The 27516-nt window shown below is 37.8% G+C and overlaps 1 protein-coding gene and 2 long non-coding RNA genes across 8 annotated transcripts; 1 reads left to right on the top strand and 2 right to left on the bottom strand.

Annotated features, from left to right (window-relative positions):
* Window positions 231–6644, top strand: LOC109727710. Its single transcript, XR_002220814.1, has 2 exons — window positions 231–3562; window positions 3595–6644. It is a non-coding gene; the product is annotated as an uncharacterized LOC109727710 (long non-coding RNA).
* LOC109727634 lies at window positions 8025–9333 on the bottom strand. Its single transcript, XR_002220808.1, has 2 exons — window positions 9163–9333; window positions 8025–8256 (listed from the first exon to the last, which is right to left on the bottom strand). It is a non-coding gene; the product is annotated as an uncharacterized LOC109727634 (long non-coding RNA).
* On the bottom strand, window positions 10725–23944 carry LOC109727189 (uncharacterized protein sll0005). Of its 6 annotated transcripts, none has more exons than XM_020257158.1 (16): window positions 23330–23930; window positions 22091–22266; window positions 21473–21638; window positions 21240–21292; window positions 20924–21067; window positions 19618–19722; window positions 18732–18857; window positions 18435–18632; window positions 17891–17997; window positions 17516–17678; window positions 15801–15866; window positions 14048–14141; window positions 13693–13805; window positions 13066–13136; window positions 11522–11684; window positions 10725–11282 (listed from the first exon to the last, which is right to left on the bottom strand). In XM_020257158.1, exons 1-16 carry the CDS (start codon window positions 23613–23615, stop codon window positions 10848–10850), a joined length of 2466 nt encoding a protein of 821 aa, XP_020112747.1. In that variant the 5' UTR covers window positions 23616–23930; the 3' UTR covers window positions 10725–10847. The 6 variants fall into 6 exon arrangements, with proteins under 6 accessions (XP_020112747.1, XP_020112746.1, XP_020112748.1 ...); XM_020257157.1 differs by having other exon boundaries at window positions 11522–11693; window positions 23330–23928; XM_020257160.1 differs by having other exon boundaries at window positions 11074–11282; window positions 11554–11693; window positions 23330–23935.

Raw genomic sequence — 27516 nt, 5'->3', positions numbered from 1 at the left:
TTATCAATTTCTTTTTTCTTTTTTTTTTGTAAATCAGTGATAAAGTTAATTTAAAGAGTACGAAAGTGAATATTTGATAAATCTAGATGGGTATTTGAAGTTTTTTTGTATATAATTTAATGAAATATTAATGAAAAAGCTACCGAAAAGATAAAAACGAAACCACAGGGGGGCAATTTGATACATTTTAAACCACAGGGGGACAAAGGGAGAAACTATGAAACCACATGGGGGGTTTTTGAAGTTTTCCCTAAATTTTAATTCAAAGTTCAAATTTGTATTCAGAGGAATTTAGTTTTATGTTTTGAATTGTCTATTTTGTTTTCCAAATTCAGTTTGCCATCCTACACGTCAATTTTTTGTTAGTTTGATGAGTATATCGGCCAATTATTTGCCGAATCTTGTATTGCTCTGTATATTTCAGCTTACCATCCTAGACATCTCTTTTTTAGTTAGTTTGATGAATGTATATGCTGGTTTTTCATTGCATCTAGCTATACTGTCCTTCAGTATGCCATCCTAGGCATTATTTTCTTATTTCTTATTTGATTATAAATAGGGCACAAGTTCCAAGGATCATTTTCTTATGTAGATTTTTTTTTCTAATTGAGTTTGATTTTTTCTTTTTATCTTTTGGCAAAAACATAGTCACTTATTGTAGGCATATTAATTTTGTTGCTTCACTAGACTAGGCTCCTTTACGATGCTTCCCAGACTCTCTTATGGAAAACATGCTCATCTTTTGTTGAATTATTGTTGTTTTCTTTTTTCGGAGAAACTGTGAACACCCTTTATCTTGTATTCTCATTCCAGTCTAAGTGAATTCATCCTATTTTCACTCTTTCAAACTGATCTTTGTCTTTCTTCTCCCGGTATGCTGACCTGTTGTAAAATAATTCTTTTTGGTACACGACAAGTCTAAGAAACTTTGTAGTCAATGCTTTTGAGTTTGGCTATATTTCCCAATTGATTTGAAAAAGGGCACAAGTAGCAATGATTCGAAATATGGCATTTTTTTATGGTCCTTTTTTAAGTGACAATATATGGTTTCATGATTCTATTTTCTATGTAATATGTACGCCTTTTTTCAGTTCATTTTGCTCCCCAAAACATATATTTTCGGTTACTTTGATGGTATATGTGTTGTATACGTGCTGGATCATAGTCTTGCACCCCAGTTAGTTCAGTTTCCTCTCAAAAGCCTCGTTTTTTTCAGCTAGATGATGATAATATATGTGTTATGTATGCTGATTGAATCATATCTAGCTGTCTAGTTTGTTCATTTTGCTTTCGTAAAGGTCTAATATTCAGTTTGCTGAAGATGTATGCTGTATATCACTGAATTCGCTCAGTTCAAGTTGTTCTCTTAAACTGCTAAGTTGTAGCTAGGTTGATAAAATTTATGTGATGAATTACTAATTTGATGTCCATTCAGCTCATTTTGCTCTCCGAAAACTCCAATTTAGTTAGTTTGATGAATGTATGTGTATCTGGTTTGTTCTTTGTCATCTTAGATACTAATTCTTTTTGACACGATGTTTGACTGGGTTGCAAGACTACTACAATTGCGGTTTATTTATAATAGCAATGACGTAGTGGTGAGGATCTTTCTTTGTGGTTGCCTTGTTTTCAGAAGGTACCAGTTCATAAGTCCTCATCTAATTATCAGTTAGGTATACATGCAAGTTGTGGCAAACTTATTTTTATGCCTGATATTTCAGTTTGCTCACACAAAACTCTAATCATGGGTTAGCGTCACGGGTATATGCTGGTTATTGTTGAATCATTTCTTGTGATCTTATTAACCTATATTTGATTAATATGTGGGTTTTGATTAATATATATGCTGGTCGTCTTGAATCATATTTTGCTCTATAAATTGTTCTGTTTTCTCTCGTGAACTCTGAATTATGATTTAGTTTGTTGACTAGTTGTGTGATCCTGCCCAATTAGCTCATTCTGCTCTCAATAAACCTAACATTTTCAGTTTGTCTGATGAAATATATTCAGCATATGTGCTGAATCATATCTTGCCGTTAAGTTCTGTTTGTTCTCGTAAACCTTCAATACTTATTTTGATGGAAGTATACGATGTATATTGCTGAATCGTATCTTGCTATTCAGTTTAGTTTGCTTTTTTAAACATCTATTTTTCAGTCAGTATGATGAAAATATCTACTGGCTATGGTATTAATTATAATTCGCTATCTGTTTATTCATTTTGCTCTTCTAAAAGGCTTCTAAAAGTCAAGCTTTCAGTAAGTTTAATGAATATATGCATTGTAATGCGCCTGGACAGTTCATTTTGCTAGTATGATGAGATAGGATCCTCTGTTTGTTGCATCCGCCATACATGCGTGAGACATTGTGTGGCTGTATTAAGTATATTAGTTTCATTTTTGATTCCAAACATGTGTATAATTTCAGGGTTTCTTTCATATGACAGCTTAGTTTTTGGATTCGGTGTGAGCTAATGTTAGAGAATTAATGAATCTTATTTTATCCGTATATTTTTAGTTTGTTTTTTCTTTCTTTTATGATTGTATCAGCTTTTATTGAGGAGACGGGTTTATGGTAAAAACCCGATTTGACGCTTTTATTGCGAAATCCCAACAATCGGTGCCGAATCCACAACAGTAAGTATCGCAGCGGATTGCGGATTCTCAAAATCCGGTACCGGGGCGAGTACCAGATTCCCAACACTACCTTTTTTGTTAAAATTTTTTAAAATTCCATGTTCGACTTGAATAAAGAAACTTATCTACAAGATATGTAGTGTCATTTATGTGCCAACTATGGCCGTTACATCTTACTTGCACCTACGTTTGTCAAACACAAAGCGTGATCCTTTCAAATTGGCCCTTTCCAATTTTACCATGATATTCAAATCTAGTATCTTTAGTATACTCTTCAATCAGTTCTCCGTTGATGTTGGCTTCCCTTTGCTAGATACACCCTTGATTGATAGATCTTTCCTTATTTTCGAGGAAATTAGGATTCGTGAAAATCTTGGTCTTCTAGTGCGCACATTTTCCTTTCCTGGTTGGTCAATCTTAGTATCTGAGCAGAATCAGATTTCAACCTCCTTGGACAAACCTAATTGATGCATTGCATTTTTTTTTCTGTGGTTCTTCTGTCGGTTGGATTAGTGGATCCCTATCCTAAGAATAGAACAAGAAAGGATCTTAATTATTTGGGGGAACCATCTCTTTTCATTGTATTTAACTAAATTCCATCCTTGATGAGTTCGAAGAAATCCTGAGCATTATCTGGGAGCATGTGGTTATCTACATCATTATCACTTATTATATATTTATCTGGGCATGTTGGTTTGACTTGATCTCGTTAATCAACTAAGCTCGCTTGAACTTGTGACAGTTTAAAGGATATCGTCTTTGCTATTGATTCTTCCATATATAGTTCCAAGACCCTTTTTTCTATAGCAATTTATGTATTTGATAAATGTATGCTTAAGGGTATCAAAGTAGGCATTTTGCTCAGCCTATTTCATAAATTTGAGTTGTTTGGTAATATGTTTATTTTTTCTGTCATGTTTTTCTATGTGGGTGCTTGTATGAATGCACGAGGTAAGAGTTGATAGACTTGGCTGTTATAATTGAGGTTTGTCAACAATGCCATATAACTTGCTCCATCCACTTAAAGATGATGCCCAATTCTTTAGGTTATTGCCTTTAAAGGACATCATTTGTATTATTGATTCTTCCATATATAATTCTAAGGCCGTTGTTTTGATAGCAATTTATATATTGATAAATGTATGTTAAATGGTAACAAAGTGAGCGTTGTGTTTTGTCTATGACTCTGCTATAAATTTGACCTGTTTTGTAATGTTTGCTTGTCCTGAGCTATTTTGTAATATTTTCTTGTCTTATCATGTTCTTCTATATATAACTAGAAGCCAATCATTCCATGGGCCCTTGTATAAATGCACGATGTATCGAAGTGGGTGTTGTGTTTTTCCTATGCAATAATTTTGGGTTGTTTTGTAATGTTTTTTTCTTCTGCAATGTTAGTAGCCAATCTGCAGAATACCATGGGCGTTAGTATAAATGCAGAGCTTACTAAAATAATAGCAAAAAGTTGCATGTAGCCCGTTGCATGCAACACTAAAGTATACACGTTTTTAAAAACAATTTGGATCAGTTGGATTGATCAATGTATTGCTAACGCCAAAATTGCTATCCTGATTAACGGCGTCCCGACTAAATGGATTAAAACCAGAAGAAGACTTCGACAAGGTAACCCGTTATCTCCATACCTCTTCCTCCTAGTCGCAGAGGGGCTTGCAAGGGTGATGATTAGAGCTGTTGGTAAAAAGGCACCTTACCTCGCCTTTCTCTTTAGAAGAGATAAAAAAGGCAACTTTCCAACTTGCTGGGGACAAGGCGCCTGGCCCAGACGGCTTTAACTTACGTTTCTTTCAGGTGTTCTCGGACACGATTAAGAAGGATTTATTCAATATCTTTCGGGACCTGTCTGACGGGTTGCTAAACTCAGCCCCGCCGGATTATTCGTATATTTGTCTAGTCTCGAAGAAAGAGGGCGTGAAAGTTGCTAACGATTTTCGACCTATCAGTTTTATCAACGGAGCTCAAAAGATAATCTCAAAGGTGCTGGCTAACAGACTTGAGGGTGTTCTACATACTATCATTTCGCCTTCGCAGTCGGCCTTCCTCAAGGGAAGATCGATCTTAGACTCCTTCGTAACTGCTAGCGAGGTTGTAAATTGGTGCTCTAAATCAGGGATTGATAGTATCGGAGTTAAAGCTGATTTTGAGAAAGCTTACGACAGAGTCTGCTGGGATTTCCTTTGGAAAATATTTACTTGGCTCGGGGCACCTCAGCTTTGGATCAGTTGGATCGATCAATGTATTGCTAACGCCAAAATTGCTATCCTGATTAACGGCGTCCCGACTAAATGGATTAAAACCAGAAGAGGACTTAGATAAGGTGACCCGTTATCTCCATACCTCTTCCTCCTAGTCGCAGAGGGGCTTGCAAGGGTGATGAGTAGAGCTGTTGGTAACAGACTGATGAGGGGGATAGGGCCTAACGACGATAGCAAGGTGACATTTCTTCAGTACGCGGATGATATCATTTTCTTCTGCGAGGCCAAGGAGAGACAAGTGAGGAACCTATAGTTTGTATGGCATATCTTTGAATGGGCTTCGGGGCTAAAAATCAACAGGCGCAAGTCAGAACTTTTTTATCTAGGTAGAGCAACACAGAAAGGAGAAAGATTAGCGATGATATTAGGATGTAAAGTGGGGTCTCTCCCGACGAAATACCTCGGACTGCCGCTGTCGAACAAACGACTAAGTAGAGTGGATTGGTGGCCAATAATCAATAGAGTTGAGCGATGGATCGAAAGATGGCAAGCAAATCCTTTTTGCTGGAGGCAGACTTGTTCTGGTCAACTCGGTGTTATCCAACCTGCCTCTCTACTTTTTCTCTATCTTCAGAGCACCCAAGTGGGTAATTAAGCGTATCGAAGGGCTTCGCCGGGCATTTTTTTGGAAAGGAAGGAGCACTGTAAATGGGGGTCATTGTTTGGTTAATTGAAAAACAGTCTGTAGGAGTAAAAGGGGCGAGGGACTTGGGGTGAAGGATCTGGACTTAATGAACTTGGCGTTATTGGCCAAATGGTGGTGGGGGTTTCTCTCTGATAGGTCGACTCTATGGAGAGCGTTCTTGTGTGTGGCTTACTATAAGAGGAGAATACCTCTTAGGGAAGGAGTCACTTTCAGACCGCTCTCCCAATGGTGGCAAGGCGTTCTGTCAACCAGTGACATCTTTCGGTGTGGGGTTTCCTATGCAATCGGGGACGGTCGTAATGTGAGCTTTTGGAAAGACCGATGGTGCGGCCACCTCTCGCTACAGTCGACGTTCCCATCTAGTTACAAAGAACATACCTAGGTCCACTGCTGACGCCGTTGCTGTCCAGGAGTTGAAAGGAATGATAGACACCGTTACATCAGCGAACGTTGGAGATGAAGTTAGATGGAGATGGACCTAAGCAGAAGTGTTCACGGTCAAATTTGTATAATTTCCTACAGGAGAGGGGTAAAAGAGACGAAATTAGCACTGATTTGGCAAACCAAAGTTCCACTAAAGGTAAAATTTTTGGGTGGCTAGTTGTCAGACGGAAGGTACTAACGTAGGACAATCTCCTAAAAAGGGGATGGTGGGGTGAGGACACGTGCGCATTATGCCTGGATGAATTAGAGAACGTGGACCATCTTTTCTTGAATTGTAACGTCTCACAGACGCTACTGAGCTACCTACTACCTGACAAACGGGGCTTGGGAGCTTGTCGGTCTGTGGACGATCTCTGGAAAGAGTGCAGCTGCAAACGAGGAGACATAGGGAGAAGGGAGTCAGCAACCCTACTCGCTACTTGGTGGGCTCTTTGGCTAGAACGGAACAGGCGCATCTTTGAGGACAAAAAATTGGCGACGAGACAAGTGCTGGCGGAAGTACGAGCTCAATACAGTTGTGGGAGGCCTGCTGCATGTAGGGTTTTTTTTTTTCGACCCCCCCTGGAAGCCTAGTTGTTTCCCACCATTGCTAAATTCACCTTCTTTATGAATGAAGCGGTAGCATGCTATCTTTTCTCAAAAAAACACTTTTGAGAAGTGTTGTAAGGAGTATACTAAATATTTTCTCAATTAAAATAAAATTAATAGTTCTTTTGAAAAAATCCTCTAATTGCTTCTTTCAATTCACACTTCTAGCAAATCTTAGGCAATATTAATATTTTTAAATATTATTTATCTCCGTTTTGAAAGAGTAATTCGCACTATTTGTTTGAACTGCACATTAGTTTCACTTCTAACAGAAAGGAGAAAGAAGAAGAGCAACATAGAAGAGGAAGGAGGAGAACAAGAATGTCGACACAAGGCTCTGCTACGCAACAACAAGAAGGAAAAAGAAAACAATTAATACAAAAGAAGAGGAATGGCAAAAGAAAGAAGAAGAGTGGCAGAAAGGAGAAGGGGAAGGAGGAAAAAAAAAGAAGAAGCGGAAGGCAGAGATACAACGAGAAGAAAATAAAAAAGATGAGAAGAAAATAAAGAAGAGGAAGAAAGCGGGAGACGTCAACGGGTCGGATTCGGGGCGGATTTTTAAAAACCCGACTCCAAACCCGAGACCCAAACCCGAATCTGACGGATTTTAAAAATCCATATACAAATCCGAACCCGAACAAAAATCTGAAACCCGAACCCGAACCCGAAAATTTGAACCCGAAATAATTTTTTTTTCAATATTTCAAAATATATTATATTAAATCTAAATATAAAATACAAATTCAAATATAACATCAAATTTATATATATATATATATATTATATATAATACAAAATAAATTCGGGCTCGGGTCGGGTTCGGATTCGGGTCGGATACAATCAAAACCCATATCCAAATCCATATCCGCCGGGTTTTTATTTTTTATATCCATATCCAAATTCATATCCATCGGATATATCCGTTTCATTCGGGTTCGGATTCGGATAAAATTTCGGGTATCCATACCCATTGACATCCCTAGGGAGGAGTTTTTATTGCAGTTTAGAGCTCATAATCTTTTAGAATCAAATTTTAATTCAGAGCTTTTTTTCCTTTTGCAATGGAAAGCTACTTAGGGATTTGAAAGATAGGTATGATAAAGCGTATAGAAAGGGTGCAGGATGTGTGAGAGAGATGAAAAAGTGGGTCCTATCTCTTTGCCTGAATGGGCTGCCATGGGGATGTGACAATATTTCTAATTCATGGTTTGGTTTCCGAGAGTTTTGTTGCAACTGTGCTTATAAAGTGGTTGGTATGGACCCTAAGAAAAAAATAATTTTTACTTTTTCGAAATAGTATTTCACAAATTGTCACGTCTCGGATTACATGTTTTTCCGGACACGCCAATAAACTCGTCGCATATATAGAAATTTTTCTTATATATGAAGCGATAGCTGTACCTGTAAATAAATCTAAGCTACAACCACAAAATAAAGAACTGCTAAATAGAAAAGTAATATATAACCTTAAGGGTTCCAGTACATATAAAATGTCTACTACACCACTCGATCCAGCGAGTACCCAGATAAAAAGACCATACGTATAAAAATCCCAAAACTACCTGTGGGAGGTACTTATCTAGAACTGCAGCAAGACCGGAAGGGACCTAGCTCGCAACTCCCTTTTCACGATCCAAAACAGCAACAGCAGCAGCCACGGACGAAGGTTCTGCAAAAAGTGGTCAACAACTGGGTGTGAGAACTACTGCAAGAAGGAGTAATCTTCAGTAGGTACCGCTACCGACCTCAACTGCTCACCCACTAAGTTTATAGAAAAATATGCACAAGGATAGTAAAGGAAACTAGAAAAACTCTACAGCTATATACCACTATGCTATCGCTATCCACTATTTTGTAGATAAAAGAATGATGCAACCTCTGACCCAATCTCATTAGGGACTATGAACGCACCCGTCCCGCCTATCGAAGCTACATCAACCACCACCACGTTGGGTAATTGGTGAAGAGCAAGTCCACACTGGATGCAACGACATCTACGCAAAGGCATAAAGCCCAATTCTGGAGTGTCACTCGTTGGCGCTACCCAACCGAGTATGCAAGCGTGTCTCTGCCGAGCTCAATCAGGCTCTCACAGGCTATAGTCAAAGCAAATGAGTCTAACTGGTCTAACAATCAAAACTTACCTGTCCTTGGCACAATCCGATGCAAAAATAGCAAACTGGGTCCATCGTCAACCGCGACGGCACCTGACAGTCCAGAACAGTCTACACACTATTGTAAAATAAACTCGGCATCCCAGCACGAGCGTAAACTCATCTTACACTAATCTGGATATCTATCGCATACAAACTGCGGCGATTCAAACAAACTACAGCTTCTAAAGCTAAATCTGGTAGTTTTCAGAAAATGACAGTGTAGAATCTATCTATTTTCTCCTAAGTCAATTCTAAGTCCAACATATAAAATTAAACTACTAGCTAGCTTAACTCCAAATTCAGATGTAAACATTAATCCATGAATTCGAGTACTAGCAAGAAAAATAGACGAATGATACATGTTGACAAATACTAAAACTTAGAAGATATTTCGACGATTTCGGTAAACTTCAACCCACCTCGAAACGCTCGTCCAACAACGGCGAGAAGTCGAAAGGAGAGGAAAACGCGCGCTCGCCCGGCCTCCAACGACGCAATCACGACGCACGCACACTCGAAAGGCCCTCCAAATCGATGTAAAAAATCTCCCGAGCTCAAGCTACGGCCTCCACCAAGCCCACGATTAAACCAAAGAGAGAGAGGAACCTGAGATAATTAATTATCTTAGGTGGATATATATGAAGGAGTAGGTGGTGTGTATAATCACCAACAAATGACAATACTATCCCCCACCAACTCTAAATGACAGCTGGAGTACCGGTACCCGATTTGGTTACCGGTACTCGGCCTCTCAACCCGCAAGCTCGCGCACAGGGTACCGGTACCAGCCCGATGCCGTACTGGTACTCAGCATCAAATTGGCACAATCCGAGAGCATCAGTTCTGAAAATACATTGGGGTACCGGTACTCCCCTGTATGATACTGGTACTTAATACTGAAATCCTACACTTTGCGGATTTCAACATTAAAACTCCACTCTCATCTCGCGTCGAGTCCGTTTTGCATCCATTTCGCGCCAAAACGACTTCGACACTCTCTAAATGTGTCGACAAGCCTCAGATGCTGAAATCTCACGGCAACCAAATACCAGGGATACTACACAAATATCGTCGTTATATATTTTTTTAAAAAAATATCTAAACCAAATAATTAAAATAAATAAATCAATTAAAAATAAAAGAAAAGATCATTTTAATATTAAAAAAGATAAGTAATATTTTTCTCTTATCATCAGCATAAAATTTACAAATAAAAAAATTAAAAAATTATTTGGACTAATAGAAGCACTATGTTTGATAACCGTTACGGGTTAAAAAAATGATAAATTAACTTGATAGCTCAAAGTTAGTTGTTCTAATTTGTCTAAATTTAGATTTAAATATAAACATAATCACAATAAAATCAAGAGGTTAAATCTTGATTGAAAAAAAAAAGCAAAATGTTAGAGACCAAAGTAAAAAAATTGTAAAAATGTTGGGGACTAATCCTTAATAAAAGTCAAAAATGCTTGTGGGCCCCACACCCTCCACACAATAAAGGGAGGCCTTCTTTAGATTTACCTTTTATGTATTTGTATATAGATGTTTTATTCAGTATATTATTTGATTAATGAATAATCAAATATTTAGAATTAAATACTATATTTAGCTTTTAGAATATTTTTTTTGATAAGATAAATTATTTTGTAAGTAAATATATTATCCTATTAAATTATAAATAGCAAGATTTTTAAAATAGCAAATATCAAACTCTTTATTTGCAAAGAAATTTTTTATAAGGAATAAAATTATTTTTAATAATTTATTCCAACATCTATACAGGATATTACCAGATTACGTATACAAAGCATAATTATTTAGAAGCAAATTGTCTATATACTTCTAAGCACAAGCCTACTTTTAAATATACTCTCTCAAAAACATCTTATTCTCAAAATCTATTCTTTCAAAAATCTATTTTTTTTTCAAATAAACCTTCAAAATAGGAAAAATATTGAAAAAAGAGAAACTTTTCAAAAGAAAAATCAAAACAAAGAATAAATAGGGAGTTTGAAACTTCACAAGGACAAAGGGGCAACATTCTCTGTTTTTCATCTACTGATCAGTCTGATCTAGCTAGATTCATATACTCGCAAATAACTTTCTATACAATGCTTAGTGCTCGCCTCCATCCAAATGACAAAGATGATAAGTACCCTTCAGACAAATTAACAACGTAACGATGGAACCCGAGGATAGCAGCTCTGGCCAAGATTGCGAAGAAACTACAGCCCACTCTGAGCATCAATACTGGATCTCTTCTTACATCTTTCAGCACTTTGTAGAATATAACTTTCAGCCGGCGGTCCCTCATGACAGCATGCAACAAAGTCGAGGGAAGTGTCGATGACAGATGATCCCTGTCTCTCTCTTGCATGTCTTCAGCCACAAAGCATTTATTGGGTTGATTTACTGCTTTATATACTCCCGTAGCCTCACTCATCCACTGGTAAATGACATCAGCCAGGGCCCTACCAACAAATTGCCGCAAGAAAACTGCATCTTCGGAAACTACAACTTGGGCTAAAGACCTTCCATCCTGAATGCAATGTAAACAATGTTGGTCAAGAACTCTTTCCATGCACCTGATAATGGAGATAAGACTAACATGCTTGACAACACCCAATACAAACAACCAACAAATAGCGTAACAGACGACAACAGCGATGAAAGCTACAACTGAAGGATTTGGAACTCAGACTACAATTTTAAGGATTTGGAACCTTTCAGTAAGCTTAATTGAGTTCAAAAAAATTATTTCATGCATAAAATTCATACCGCAGACATGAGAAGTCTTCGTATCACCGTACCATCCTTTGACGATAAAAGCCTCAATATTAGGTTGGAAATCTCAAGTACTCCTTCCTGTGCACCCAGGTCATATCCAGAGGGTCTACTGCTTTCTCCCATGATTGGCATATTCACATCCTTTCTGCTTTTCCTAGCATCACTTGCAAAAAAAAGTAGTTCCTCAATTTGAAGAAAACACATTAATAGGTGCATACGTAATGGAAAAAAAAATACAAAAGCAAAATATAGAAACAAAATGCCTCAGATGACACGTCCCTGGAAAACCTTGAGGAAGCTTGATCAACTTTTAACCCTTTTTAAAGGGACAAATGCATGCAATGATACAGATGTTAACAGTAGTCAACAACGGTTATATTCCTTCAACAGATCGTCATATTCAGCAGAATAAAGGAAAACTATTCAAACTAGGGCCTATTTGTTTGCCCGTAACTGCTTTTCAGATTAAAAATGATTTTCAGTTGAACTGAAATTAAGGTGAAAGTTATTTTTCCACCACGGTTTGTTTGATAAGAAGTCAATGGCTTTGAAAATATAGTTAGCCCACTTTTTTTGTTCTTTTTACCAACATTTCATACTATTACATTAGAGGATGAAAAAAAAATTTTACAGCAGCTAACTTTTATTATTATTAATTATTTCTACCTCTTTATCTCCTATAATTGGCTTTACCACCATCCAGAGCAAAGTATCTTACAAAGGTTTTCAAAAGTCAATTACGGAGTTTTTGAAAAGTAGAATTACGAGCAAATTTATTTACAGCGAATCAAACAACGGAAGTGGGCATTTACGGCGGAAATAATTTCATCCTTCTCCACTTTTAGTGATACAAACACGTCCTAAGTCATTTTGATGAGAGAAAACTACCAACTCAGCAAATAGGAGCAACACCTGTCCACAAATGTAAAGACAACTGTTGCTTCCGATATTGGGAATATCTTGGGGCCAATTCCTCAATAACAAGTTGCTCAATGACAAAGGGATCTTATCTTACCTGCCAAAACAGAATTAACAGAGGCTCCTACTATCGAAGAGGCTGAGAATGAGCTACAGCATCACATCATTTTTAAGGGTAAAAAATGGTACAGTAAATGGAAATTGCGATGCTTAGATGGTATTTGTCTGGCTATTGACAAAGAGGCCGAGTCACTCCCAAGACAAACACTGCAAAAGTAAATTAGGTGGTAGTGTATTCCAGAATGAAAAAGGATGTTTATTTTCATGAGCCCTTCGCACCCCTTTGCTGTTGATTTAGAAATCAAAAGCCCCAAAATGATGAGACCTCTCATTTGTTGGGCAACTATGGAATGACAATAATCACAGAAAGTGGAAGTTACACTTCTTTAGATCAAAAGCTTCAGCATATACGTATAGCAACACTACCACATTTGGCTGGCATGTTGTTGTCTTAAGTTAATTAAATCTTAGTATCTGTGGTGCAGTAAGCTAATACAGAACTGAGAATGTGGTAGCACAACATATTTACAAAAACAGGAATAATTTGCCACCCTTACCTCTCTGAACATAGTTTTAGAAACAGCAGAATCTTCGGCCACTGTAGTTCCTTGCTTTTGTTGAAGACAACCTTTAGAGTAGGAAGAATAACATTAGGCGTAGTGAACCTACCAAATGGAGATGCAACATCTTATAATACTATCTGCATGAGAAAGTTCACAATTTCTCAAGTACGGAAGTGGATATGAAGTACAAAATTGAAGAACACTTTCACCATGGGTATCATATAATGCCTGATAATAAATCAGGCACCTGTCTCTTTGATTTCTATTAAAGAAGCAACAACAGAATTTCGTCTGAGTTTTCATCTTTAGCAAGTAATCCTTTTCACCTCACCAAGAGCAATCCTGCTATGCCTCCACTTACTGAGAGCTGTTTTGAGATCCTAGGGTACTAGCCTGTTTGGCAGGTAAGATGGCCAAATCGGCCAATAGGAGGTCTAATATAGAAGGCTGAGATGAAGTGAGTACCAAATAGTTAATGGTACATTGAACTAACTACAATAGGAAGTAGGAACCCTATAATAAGCAATTTCAGATGTGCTGATGGTGCAGTTACAAAGGATAAAATATTCTAGCAGTCGCAAGCTCCATACTGACAATTACGAGGAAAAATAATAATAATACCGAGTACAAGATTCTCCTTGTAGCAGCTGAATTATCGTAAATAAGTTTCCGGACAACATAAGGATATGCAGCTTGAAATGTCTTGAAGTTCTGATCTGCTGCCACAGCCAATCCTGTTAATAACCATAGTGTCGTGTAACTTCACAAGTTTAAGACAAATCCAAGTACAGATACATGGCTAAATATCACTGTTTGCGCATGCACCCCTTGGCATACAGAAACACCTTAATTGAGGTCTGTGCTGATGGGTACCAGTGTACCATGCCATCCTGGTGGCACATCGGCACACACCTGCGCAAGCGCCAGTGGCACGGCAAAGCACTCGCTGGAAAAAACTTCAGCTCAATAAACTAACCTTCTAAGGAAGCCACAGATCGCAAGACCAAGGTATAATATGGCGGCATCCGAAAATGATATTTAAGTGCTACAGACCAGATTTTAGCAAGAACCTGCAGAACGGTCTAGCAGTTATCAAAAAGAGAAACAAGGATCTTTCTTTCTCCTCATAACGTGACAAAAGAGAATGTTTCAGTAGGGCATAATGCTTGCACCAAAATGTCCTGCCGACTGAGGAAATCTTAAACTATATATTAGCTTGTTAGAATGCCACCCATTCACGTCAATGATCTTAAAGATTTTTTAACGCCAAGCTAATCCAGAATATTTTAGTTGAATATAGCACCCTAAGATGGAAAACAAGAAAGTGTGACAAAAGTTGTTTATTTCTTTATTAGAAATACTAAATAATAGTTCAATTATCTCCTTTTAGGATCCCAGTGTTATAAATCCAAACTTAAATTATTTACCATGACATCTTCAGTGTTCAAGTAACAATGTAGGTACAAAAAGAAAATACATTTCTTCATAGTATATATGACAAGAATTTACTATGTTAGACACAGTCATGTTGAAAGAAGAATAGTATAAAAGCAAGAAAGTTTTCATTAGTTAATTTCCAACTGCATACGTAAGAATCTTGTTTGCTGGTCGTGGCCTTTTCCAAGAAATTTAGAGAAATTATCCATCTACTACACAGGTATGTGAGGAAACAGGATTCTCTTCTGTGACTTTCATGAATATCTTTTGAAAGCTAAGGCATTTCAGGTTGCAGAAACCTTTAAATTGCAGATAAAAATGTGCATATGCGTGTGTGTGTGTGTGTATGTAAAGAGTAGGGCTACTATACTCTTATAAGTATAGAGGCTTTCGTACTGATAAGTCGTTTTCAATAATAGAGCTTCCAAATCAATAATCATACCATTAAAAATAATCTAGAATATTTGAAACTTCTAAAAAACGAATTCCATAATTTTTTGAAATTATAATAAAGTCCATGAAGCGGGTATAAAAAGAACGGTCAAAATCAAACAACCTCCTAAAAGTAGAGGATCGGATTTTCAATTTAACATCGAAGTTATTGATCTTTATTTAGGTAATGAATAGAATTTTCAATCAAAATTCAACTGATTCTGATTCTTTTACATTGTTAAACTAGCATATCGGCTGCTATAAATTATCAAGATTGAGATCTTTTGATCGTACAGTAAAGGATGCCAAAAAATTATGAAATTCAACTCCTAGAAATTTCAATTGCTCTAAATCATTTTAATGATATGGTATAAATGGTCGATTCGGAATCTCCATTATCGAAAACAACTTATGAGTGCAAAAGCGATCGTACTCAGAAGAGTATAGTAGCCAGACTCTCTCTCTCTCTCTCTCTCTCTATATATATATATATATATACAAAATTCAGTTATAATACTATTTATAGTAAATGAATAGTATTAGTGTTTACCATCAATATTTTACCCCTTGGATCCATAAAAGCACCGCCACCAAATAGTAAACCCTATGCATTCAAGGGATGAAAAGTAGATAGCAAACTCTATTCTTCTACTAACAATAGTATTTAGTTTCTCTCTCTCTCTCTCTATATAATACACACGTGCGCGCATATCGAGAGAGAATTTGCACCTAACATATTATTCCTATGGTAAAGACCTCACCACACACAAATGTCCATACGGTAAAAGCCTACAATGAAGGCAACACAATCATGTCCAAAATTTTTTATTTTGAAGAACAAAAATAAGCATTATATATACCTTACTAAACTTGATCTCCGGAATTCCATCATTCAATGATACCTCACTCAAAGCCCCTTCTAAATCCTAAAACAATCCAAAGACAAGCAGAAACACGCTGATGTTTAATATTTACAAGAGATTCCGAAGGTCATATGTATGGTTATATGTAATCTGGACTATGGTAAACAAGAATTTATCAGCGTTATAGAATGCTGATCTGATAATGTTTCTGGCCTTCTTGATATACTCACTATGCAATACATTATAGCAGAGCTCAAAATTGATACTAATTGAAGCACGGTGTTTGATACTTTCTTCACCTCTTCTTAGTATAGTCGAATTCTGGAACAATGCCGTAAGGATCAATCATGAATTATCAATAAAACTCAAAAACTTACTGTTTAGTTCTATACTGGAGATATTAGTCACAATAGTGCAAGCAACACACCAAGCTCCATCCAACGTACGACATCACTTTTCAACATGATCTCATAGGTAACAAAGCTTGCTGTCCCCATGCTTGCAGCAGCATGACATGACTTTTCTTCTTGATGTTTAACAATGTCAAAGGTTCAGATGGCTAGGTAAACTAGAATGAAGTTCAAACCAAGTCTTTTTTCGGGACTTGGGAAAAAGAAGTTGAAGATAGCTGTCAACCTTCTCAACGGTAATAAATCTTTGACTTGACTTGGCCAATCCCTTCTCTTAAACTAGGGCCTTTTGTGTTGTACTCACAATATTTTCACATGAAGTTGAGATAGAAATAGAGTTATGACTTTATAGGATCAAGTTCTTAGCAACTTCATCTGGACGAGCTCCATACAATTTATATAGCAGCGGGTGGTTCCAAAATAAAATAATGAATAAGTTCATGCCACATATATAGCAGCAGGTGGTTCCAAAATAAAATAATGAATAAGTTCATGCCACATTTTAGTAGATTTACAAGAACAGTATTTCATAGAGCACATCACATATAAAAGTTTACAAGAATGAAAACTATCTGCTTATACCAATTGCATACTATTAAATGCAGCCAAAAATATAAAAAAATAAGATAATATCTACCATATATTCTTTCAGAGTATGTGTTGATCATGTAATCGAACGAAATATAACCACATCATAAAGACTATTTATTATCCTTTATTGGCAATTTACTATCCTCCATCTTTTGCCTGCACTTCCAACTAGGGGTGGCAATCCAGCTCGCTGTTCGCGAGTTAGCTCGTGTTCGGCTCGAAATGAGCTCGAGATCGGCGCGCTCGTTTAGTAAACAAGCCGAACAAGAGCTGAAATTTTCAGCTCGTTTGATAAACGAGCCGAACACAAGCCGACCCCAGCTCGCTCGTGTTCGGCTCGTTTACACCCCTACTTCCAACATTATAAGAACTTCCTTTTAAGAAACTTTTTCTCTTGGTTGCAATCTCATGCACTTCCTTTTACAGGAACATGCTACCATGAAGTAAGAAAATTAAGACTCTTTGAACATGTCGATCATGTAATCGAACAGAATATGACCATATTATTAAGATTAAATACTATTCTCCATCTTTCACCTGGGTTTCCAATATTATAAGTCTGCCATTTAATGATACCATTTATTTTAATTGAAATCTCATGCACTTGCTTTTGCAACGACACACCACCATAAAGTAACGAAGTAAAAACTCTTTAAACATTTCATTTTAACCAAAGACAATCAACAGAAGATATAGGTATTGGCAAATTACCAATGTAACACGACGGAGATTAGTTCCTGCCGGTACAACATCCATTTCGGTCAAATCATAAACAAGTGCACCCCAGTCCCCATTCACAATATGCACTATGCTTGAAAGCATAGCAAACTGATGTCTCTTCTCCATCAAACAAAGCAAACCAAAATCGAGAAACCTAAAGAGTGGAAAAGTTTTATAGAATAACCATCCAAAGAGAAAAATTGATTTAAACAGCTATCTAGGTCTCCAAAAAGGAGGTATACTCATCCAGAGCACAGAAGAAAGCAATAAAGATCTAAGCAAGAACGAAACTAAAGACATGCTTATCATTTCCCTCCTTAATTAGAAACTACTATACAAATGTATTGAGAAAGAAACTTATATTACCCAATACGCCCTTCAGGTGTATAACGCAAGTTCCCAGGATGTGGATCAGCATGTAATAAGCCTGTCTCAAGAAGTTGAACTAATGTTGCTTCCACACTTTTGTTGACCTTTAATCAGGCAATAACAGAGAAAACATTAGACAGGCGTGCTCCAACTAATGGAACTTGATTTATTAAACAGAAACAAGAACATTTGGATGTTTCCACACAAATTCATATAAGCATACTCACCTGCCCTAATCCCAAAAAAATAAAGACAAATATCTAGAAAGCAAGATCAGTGGAAATTGGAGAGGCATCCTAAATAAGTGATGAAATTAAAGACCAATTAAAGATTCTAGGTATTGAACTAGAACAGTGTTAACCAATGCAAAAGCTTAAATACTGTACTTATACACGAGAAAGAATAAATATGCAACTTTTCTGCCCCTCTCTTTTGCTACATGACGAGCCGGAATAAAAGTAGAGGATTTATGGTGGACAATTCAGGCAATCTAATTTCTTTGAGAAAGATTTTAGGCAGAGGGGAAACATTTAGTGACTACCAGATCAAGAAGGCATGCATTTGCCTCCAACTTCCGTCTCTCTGAGTACTGAGTAGGACGATCATCCAGTCCTCTGGATAGCAAAAGCAACTCACTGGGGCTTCTACCTATCACCCACTCCATAGTCAAAACTCTTTTTCTAGTAAATTGTCTGAACACCTTCGGAACCAGCATAAATGAGTATCTTGAATGAGTTTCCTATGTAACATCAATCCAACGATTAGAAGGAAAAAGCTATGGTAAAGAAACCAAAAATCATAGATGGGAAAGAGAAGAAGTAGCCACAGGCTCAAGTACCAGAAATTTGGAAGCATTTGCTGCTTCGATCGTGTAGTCTAACTCACCAACAAAACCTTTACCTAGTTCATCAGCATAAAGCGAAGGATCACTTTTCCGCTTTGCTACCTTCCTCAAGAGGGCAAGCTGCATTAATCGGAAAGAAGAGAACAATAATTGCTAATAAAAAAAATAATCTGGTGATTTTCTATTAGCACCTTCTAAATGAAAATACTCGTATTGCAGCAGTACAAGAAAAGTAATTCTTGCAGAAACCCAAACAGCATTCTAAAGAAAATCCAAACAAAGAAGCTGATAGGAATTTATCTCTCGAAATACTAAAAGGTACCGAAGAAAGAGGAGAATTGAACATCAAAAACCTATATATGGCAACCGCTTTTGGCATCAATCCTTAAATTTATGTAAAGAAAGTAAGGAAATAAGAATCAGCAAAAGCAAATAAGAATCAGCAAAAGCTTAAGAAGCCAGTGAGAAGAAGCGATGATGACTCCTATGCAAGTCTTCCACTTTGTCACTTCAGCAGAGGCATGCAGCTCGTACTGCACCATTGTTAGCATTGTCATGTTAGATGTAGGCATGTAGCAATCAATCATGATATTCATTCCTAAACCCAATAAGACTCATGATCTCAATGAATAGCAAAAGTCAACTAGCTGCATGAGTAGAGCACTGAAGACTTTTAGATTTCTTTTTCTCAGAAGAAGAGATGTGAGCAAAGTGATGTTAATATCTTTTGGCACTTCTTAATACTTAAGAGTTATAAGAAGAAAAGTAGCAACAACCGAATCATTTAAGAAGAATTCGACTAGTCAATTTAGAATAGGACTATAGGAGTATTTTTAACGAGACAATAACATAAATTCTGAGAGGGTCTATTAATACCAACCCCAAGACGTAGGATATATATGTCCCGCACAACAGAATGAAGCAAGTTTGGCCGCTGCACCTTTATAGCCACAACAGCACCATCAACAGTGCAACCCCAATAAACCTAAATGTGAAGTTTTAAAAGATACTTAGAAACTTCAATATGACCATAATTATGAATGTAAACAAACAAAAGAGAGAATATATTCGTAATTATATCCAATTTTGATTTTATCTTACTTATCAGCAAAAATTCATGAAAATGAAGAATGTAAGGAAAAAAAATCTACACAATAACTGCATAAATTTCAGAATATAAGAATTGTGACTGCACCACTAACAATAATAAATGGATAACTCAACACATATATAATTTTAATAGTAAAATAAAACAGCAATAATGTGTGATTGTTAGTTAATATAGGGGCAATACAGAGACAATACATGATTGCTGATTGATATGTTAATAATTGGTCATCATTTGTACAATTTACCTTTACCTTAAAAATCCAAATTAAGAACCACAGTTCTTACAAGTTACAAGAAACCTCTAATTAATCTTCTTGGGAAACAGTAACTTGCAACTTGCAATGACCCGACCCGCTAGCAACAATAACTTGTTGAGCCCACATCACCGGCCCAAAATACTTAAGCCCAGTTATTATTACTAGCGTGTAGGTCTCATATATTCTAATTAGAATCAGTTTTTCATCCGATGTGGGACTATTAGAGTGTTACAAACTCCTCCTGTTTAGACCCTGACGTCCTTGTCGGTTCCAAACCAGATCACAAATGTAGACCAAAATTACCAAGCAATGTAAGATTCTAGAGGTGGCTCCTACGGGTTCAAGAGGTGGCTCCCACCAAACTCATTGGTGTAGCACTTTGCCCCGTATAGCACTTAGCTCTCACACTTTCGGCTGGTATTTGGCTCTGATACCAATTGCAACGACCCGGCCTGCTAGCAATAATAATTCATTGGGCTCACACCACCGGCCCATAATGCTTAAGCCCGGTTATTATTACTAGCGTGTAGGCCTTATATATTCTAATTAGAATCAGTTTTCCATCCGATGTAAGACTATTAGGGTGTTACACAACTAGAAGATAAAACATGCAAACTCTCAAAAGTCAACAACTTGCAAGTTCAAAAATTTATGTTTAAAAGCAAAAGAGCACACTACATTTAGCTATTCTGGCTTGTGAGTATAAAATATCACCTTACTTTGCGAGAAGTATTCTTGTAAACAACTTTAAATGGATAGTAGACAATAACCACATTGAGTAGTAGAATCAGACAAGTAGTTTTACAAACATCAAGCTACCTGGCCAAATGAAGCTGCAGCGATAGGTTCATCAGAAATATAGCTATATATGCTATCTATTGGGCATCCTAATTCTGTTTCTATAATCTTCATAGCGACATCTCTAGGGAAAGGAGGAACTTTCTCATGTAACTCAGACAGTGCCTGAAATAGAAGTCAAGAAGCATTAAACTCATTTACTCGTTAACTAGTTCCCATGAAATATTGCAACTGCTTGAACACCTCAAGCAATTTAAAAAAAGAAGAAGAAGATATAATAGAAATAGCAAAAATAATAACTAGGAATGACAAAAGTGCTAGGAATATTTTATCAAACCTCAGAAATCTCTGGTCCAATTATATCTGGCCTTGTAGAGAGAGATTGCCCTACTGCATAAACAAAACCGACTTGTCATTGAAAATCTTATAATCTGCAGCTAATGCAAAAGAGAATGTTCAAGACAGATGAGAATCACTAACATTAATGTTACGCAATATATTCCCCATTTCTGCATGTCATGAGTACCAAGTAATTTAATATACAATATGTATGTCAACAAGGTGTCTAACCTTTAATGAAAGTTGGCCCAAGGTTCAGCAATGTTTCCTTAATAAGCTGGCCGATATAGAATTTTGGGATGTCGTAGCCTTCATCCTTTCTCGAGCCATGCCTCCTAAACTTGATTCTTCCAGATGTTCGCAATTTTATGGCAGCAAAGACAAATGAAGAGAATATCTACAGATCAACAATGTTTCAAATGAATTTTTACTGCTGTTAGAAGTGTGCTAGAAAGGCCCTATTTCTAGACAATCTATTAGCTGCTCACTATAAACTTGTATACTTCAGGAAATAAGCTAAATCTACTATACATACAATTGAGTAAAAAGTATTTAGAGAAGAAAACTAAGAGAAAATTCTATTATCTAGCACATGTAGTCTACAAAAGTACTAATTACGTACAGTGTTAGTGAATACCAACACAACAGATAATTTGCAGGATAGGAAACCAAAAAATTTCTCTCAAAACTTAAAAATGGCAGCCTAGCTACTGCAAAAGCAAGAAGCTACTTAGAAGACGCCAGCAATTAGGTTGGATCAATGAGCATCACCCGTCAATAATAACATTAAGCTACATTATCAGCATAGCAAACTGCCATTGTAGAAATGTTAATGTCAGTTAAAAGTACCTCAATGATGCGGAATGCCAAGACGTGAGGCCGACAACTGAAATAGTCAGCAACCATTTGTGGTTCATATACCTCAGGGAGAGGAATAGACCAAATCTTCCAAGATTCGCGCCAATAACTAAAATACAACTTCAAAGCTTTAAGATCAGCCATCATCAGATCCACACAGGATAAACCTACAGGGGGGGATGGAATATATATATATATATATATATATATATATATATATATATATACACCAGTCAGATAGTGTGGAAGAATGAGAAAGCAACATTTGATTTTCTAAGTGATCTCCACACCATGTTTTCAAATATATGTAGGTAAAGCAACGCAAACATATGACTCAAAGCAACTAAAAAGACGATAGTGGATAGTGCCGATGGTGAAAAACTTCTCCTGTTCTACCATCCTACGGTGGTATCAGCTTGTGTTGCCTTCTTTAATCGTATGCACGTCAGAGATGAAGATAACTTTATACAGTAAAAAATCCTCATCTTTCTTCTTCGACGCACTCCATGCCTGTTCAAATTGTTGGAAGGTTGCATAAGCCTAACTACCAATAAACAATGTTCATATCTATAACTTGCCTTATCGATTACATTTTTAAGTCCTTCAGTTGATTGAGAGTTAAGGTTTATTTTGATAGCAGAAACTTCCCATCTCAAGATTGCACTTCGTCACAATAGAGCAGGCATCTTCTGTCAATCAACAACGATAGCAGACTTAGGTCTTCCCAATATTTTGACCAAAGACAAATGCTCCAAAAAGGAGCATAACTTACTTCTGATTTCCCTTCTTATCAATTCAACAGACAAGTAATTTCTCTCAACTTTGTGTACTGTAGTAGCATTGCTAGGTGAAGATCCCAACATGAGACTGCAAATAAATTAAGCACTGAACATGAGATTTCCTGGTTTGCTGGTAATAAATGCGTTGCACTGTGAGCTGTAAAGCTTTTCAAACTAGAGATGCGTCTAGAGCTGAGAAAGTTTGCAAGATAGAGCATAGATTTAGACACCTATGCTCATGTGCTGTGCTGTGCTGTGCTGTGCTGTGTTGTGCCGTGGCGGGGGACAGAAGGGTTATCCGTAGAGCTAATTCTAAATGATGGGAACACGCTCGAATCCACTTGTATTGAAGAATCTTCTCAAGGGATGGATGGACGGACGGACGGACGGACGGATGGTGGGGTAGGGCGAGCTGAGTCGTGAGAGATTACGAAGAAAGCTCGGTGGGCACCTGACGGATAGGAGGAGGGGAGCAGTGGCGGGGCAGCAGTAGCACGGCTAGCACTAGCAGGAGGAGGGCGGCGGGGAGCGCGTTCAGGATCTTCGAGGAAGCGGAGCCAGAAGATGTCGGCAGCAGCCTTGCGGAGCGGAGCGGCGGCCGAGCGGAGGAAGTCGGTGTCGCGACGGACCACTCGGAGGACCTCCCGCATGGCTCCGCGCTCCTCCGCCGTCTGCTTCGCCGCCGAGGTCGGGCGGACGAGGGCGGTGGGGCGCGGCAGCACTGACAGCACCGCCATGGGCCTCCGCCTGCGAAAATCGCCGTTTCTGTGATTGTGCAAATGCAGCGGAGGCGGAGGAGGTCAGTAGGCTGCTCGTGTTCGGGCTCGGGCTTGGGCTCAAACTCGGGCTCGGCCGCTTGGGCGCCCCCGAGCAGACAGATGAAACAGATAGGTGGGGCCTACAAAATGCGGAGGGGAAGAAGATCGATCGAGGGAACGGATGGCTGCCAGAGAGACACGGCGGCGGCGGCCGCAGCAGCGCGATCCCTGCGGTCGTGAGTCGTGACGGGGCTCAGCCCGCACAATGAAAGCTTTACTTGTCATAAGAAATTAACCGTTCTAATATCAGACTACCCGTTTTTTGAAAAACATTTTAAATGTCTAAAAAAATGGTTTAAAGTTTTCAATAGGAACATCTGATTTTCTGCAACTCAATTGAGTGAGGTAATATCTCTCAAAAAAAAAAATTGAGTGAGGCAAGTGATATCAACAAAATACTCCCACTGCCCAGGCCCGACGATTACCATGCCATGATGCCGCCAACAGATGAGAACACCTGTGGCAGCAACAATCAATGTCTCCACTGATTTAGTGCTCTTAATAATTTGGAGAGAACTTCCTTAAAAACAATATGCTTAGTGCAATTCGAGAAGACAATTAGATCATAGCAATCATGACATAACTCAATAATGATTTAGCTGCAATCAGGTCCCCAAAAGTCCATATATGTAAAATAGTTCCTCAGATTTGTATGCATTAAACCTGAATTTGCAATATTTTTATTTAAACAATCCAAATAATTTCTTAAATTAGGATCAGTGTGATGAAATAAGATAAGTGTAAAAATATATTAGATCTTACGTGTAGCAATGAAATAAGATAATCGAAGTGTAAAAATGTATATATCTTACGCGTACCTATACCACATTTTGAAATAAATGTCTAAATTTTAAAAAATTAATTTTTTTTTGAATAATGTTACAAATGCTGCTAAAATGTAGAACTAGAACTTTCAAAATTCATATTCGTACTACAAAAAATTGTCAATTTAGGTTGCAAATTTAAATTTTAAAACTCACATATTTTTTTGTTTTTTGAAACATGGTAGTAGACGAGTAAAAAACTCCATAATTTTATATGAACGATTTAGTTTAGCCAACTGGAACTTCTCTTTGATCTGAGACAAACAAAATAAGCTATATATAGGTTGGGTTCAGACGCAGCAAGCAGAGTTTTTTGTTTTTGTTTTTTTTTTTTTAGAGAGAAGCAAGCTGAGTTCGGATCAGAGAAACCACAAGGTGTGCACAACTGGATCAGGTTGATGGATTGTTGAGATTCAGCCAACTCAATTAGATCTTAAGTTTAATCTGATTGAGTCGGACAGAACTTAACAAGTAGTTTTGAAGAGATCAATATATCCTGCTGTCGTTGATCCAGTGCGGCATGTTCTTCCTTGCGCCATCATCACTCAAATAATTTAGCATAATAAATTTTGATTCATTTTGATGGCGATAACTGGAGCAACCATAGCAGCCCGTTGCCTCTGCCACAACAGCCACCGTCTAATTTCAGCCACCTCGCCACCATTTCAAGGGAGGGTATTGCAACGTGAAAAGCAATAAGAAGATAGAGAGCAACCAACACTGCAATACAAAGGATAAAACAGTAATGAAGGCCGCAAAGTGACGGCGGCATACATCTTCATCACTAAACTCATCGTCCGCAACCTCAGCATTCTCTCTGTAATTACCAAGGCAAGACTCTGTACTGATATCTCAGCATCAACTTAGAAACTCATTTGTTACCGGACTCAATCGAATATCAATATGCATGGCTCTATTTTTAAGACAATGATCAATTCTTTTAATTTTAGATACGAAGCACGTCTAATTCACTGTTATTAAAGAGTTAGTAAGTTACGGCCATACTGAAGAGAAGCCTATGAAAATGTAAAAGGTTAAAAAAAAAAGAGTCATCTCTTGTTTGTTTGGTGAGATGGTGGTGCGTCAGTATCTAATTGAATTTTCCACAATCCTAACCCTACTTTCTAAACGAGATATAGTGCTAGCCGATTCGAAATAATTACTCAATGGTCAGAGACCATGAGTGAGCTTCCTACTATATATAGGTCTATTCCGTCGCTGACTATTATATATTGTGAAAAATACAGTCTACAATATCTCTGCAACTTTTTTTTTTAAATTTTTAGTAAATTAAAAAAAAAGTGATAAACTAACTATTGGAGAAAAATAGCTTTTTGATGAACATGTTGTCGGATTATACAGCACACAACCAGGCCATTTTGGATCTTTAAACCTAGCATTACTCATATATTATATGCTACTAGAAAATCGAACTGCATGCTTGTTTGACTTATTATTCTACATTCCAACGGTTGAAGTACATGCATGTGCCACCTCCTTTTGGTCATGGCTTAGTCGGAATTAAAGTTCCTGCGTTTGCACGGCAACATACTGCGTAATGACCTGGGCAGTTCACCAAAATATTATATACCGATTAATTTATATGCGCAGTTGCTTAATATTGTTTAAAGGAAAATAGAAAATAAAATATTGCTCTCAGCACTAGGTCGCTAGCTAGTTGGAGAATTTATGTAGCCAAAGATCAGCATGCTGCTGGCTTAGGTAGTTAAAAAAACTGCATGTGTATAAAATAATCCTGAGGGAAGACTGGGTCCCGGTAGTAAACCGTATAGAGGCACGTATCGAAGGTTGGAAGGGAAAACTTCTCTCACAGGGGGGAAGACTTGTGCTTATCAACTCGGTGCTATCGAATCTCCCGTTATTCTACTTCGCTATTTTCAAAGCGTCACAATGGGTGTTGAACCGTATTGAGGCATTGAGAAGATCGTTTTTCTGGAAAGGTTCTTCCAAAATTGCAGGGGGAGCATGTCTTGTGGGCTGGAAATCGATATGTAAAAGTAAAAAAGAAGGAGGATTAGGGATTAAAGATATGGAAACAATGAACACGACTTTATTAACCAAATGGTGGTGGCGCTTCTTCACAGAGCCATAGCTACTATGGAGGAGGTTGATTACAGCATTATATTATACTAGACGGAAACCGCTGTACGAGGGAAGAACGTTCAGGCCCTACTCCCAGTGGTGGCGAAGCGTCATGACATGCAGATATGTGTTTAAAACAGGTGTTTCGTTTGTACTAGGGGACGGAAGAAATATTAGAATGTGGAGAGATATTTGGAGTGAAGAAACCCCGCTCAGCACCCAGTTTCCAGAAGTGTATAACAGAATCACGAACAAGGAGGCTACAATTTCTCAATGCTGGAACGAGAAAGGTTGGAGATGGAGATACATAACCAGAAGCCTGGATAGAACGAACACAAGTGTCTGGCGTCGACATTTGAATTTACTTAAAAACCTCCACATTCAATATAGTCCATCGGATACGCCAGATATAATCAAGTGGAGATGGACGGCCAAACAAACATTTATAGTAAAATCCACCTACGAGTTCATTACTGATGGCGGTGAGACAGACACAATTTATGTCCACCTATGGGGGCTAAGAATTCCGGCGAAATACAAAGTATTTATATGGATCCTTCTACGCAAGAGATTACTTACAGCGAATAGATTGATTCGTCGAGGATGTGCGGTGGACCAGTATTGCATTTTTTGCGCGCTATACCCAGAAACTTGTGATCACCTCTTCCGACAATGTGTCTCCGTCAGATATCTTCTAGCTGGTGCTGGAAATGTAGAGAGAACCGAACTGGAATCGGGGGATGTCCGCTGGCTATGGATGGAGACAGCGAGCATTCACAACGCAAGGCTCAGGACACATAGTCTCACCCTTTTGGTGGTAATTTGGTTGGTGATATGGACGGAGCGTAATAATACTATCTTCCAAGACGCGAGTTCCAATGCTTCCCGGGCTC

This window comes from Ananas comosus, linkage group 22 (genome assembly GCF_001540865.1).
Source record: "Ananas comosus cultivar F153 linkage group 22, ASM154086v1, whole genome shotgun sequence".
In the NCBI taxonomy this organism is placed as follows: Eukaryota; Viridiplantae; Streptophyta; class Magnoliopsida; order Poales; family Bromeliaceae; genus Ananas; species Ananas comosus.
The sequence above is the reverse complement of the archived record's forward strand: the minus strand, read 5'-3'. Positions and strand labels throughout refer to the sequence as shown.

What these genes read in the sequence shown, in the direction of transcription:
- LOC109727189 (XM_020257157.1), bottom strand. Translation starts at nt 23,615, where the DNA reads ATGGCGGTGCTGTCAGTGCTGCCGCGCCCCACCGCCCTCGTCCGCCCG. An exon ending in TATATATCCTACGTCTTGGG is followed by an intron (nt 18,858 to 19,617) that starts GTTGGTATTAAT and finishes CGATTAATGCAG; the next exon opens with CTTGCCCTCTTGAGGAAGGT. An exon ending in ACACCTGAAGGGCGTATTGG is followed by an intron (nt 17,679 to 17,890) that starts GTAATATAAGTT and finishes TCCACTCTTTAG; the next exon opens with GTTTCTCGATTTTGGTTTGC.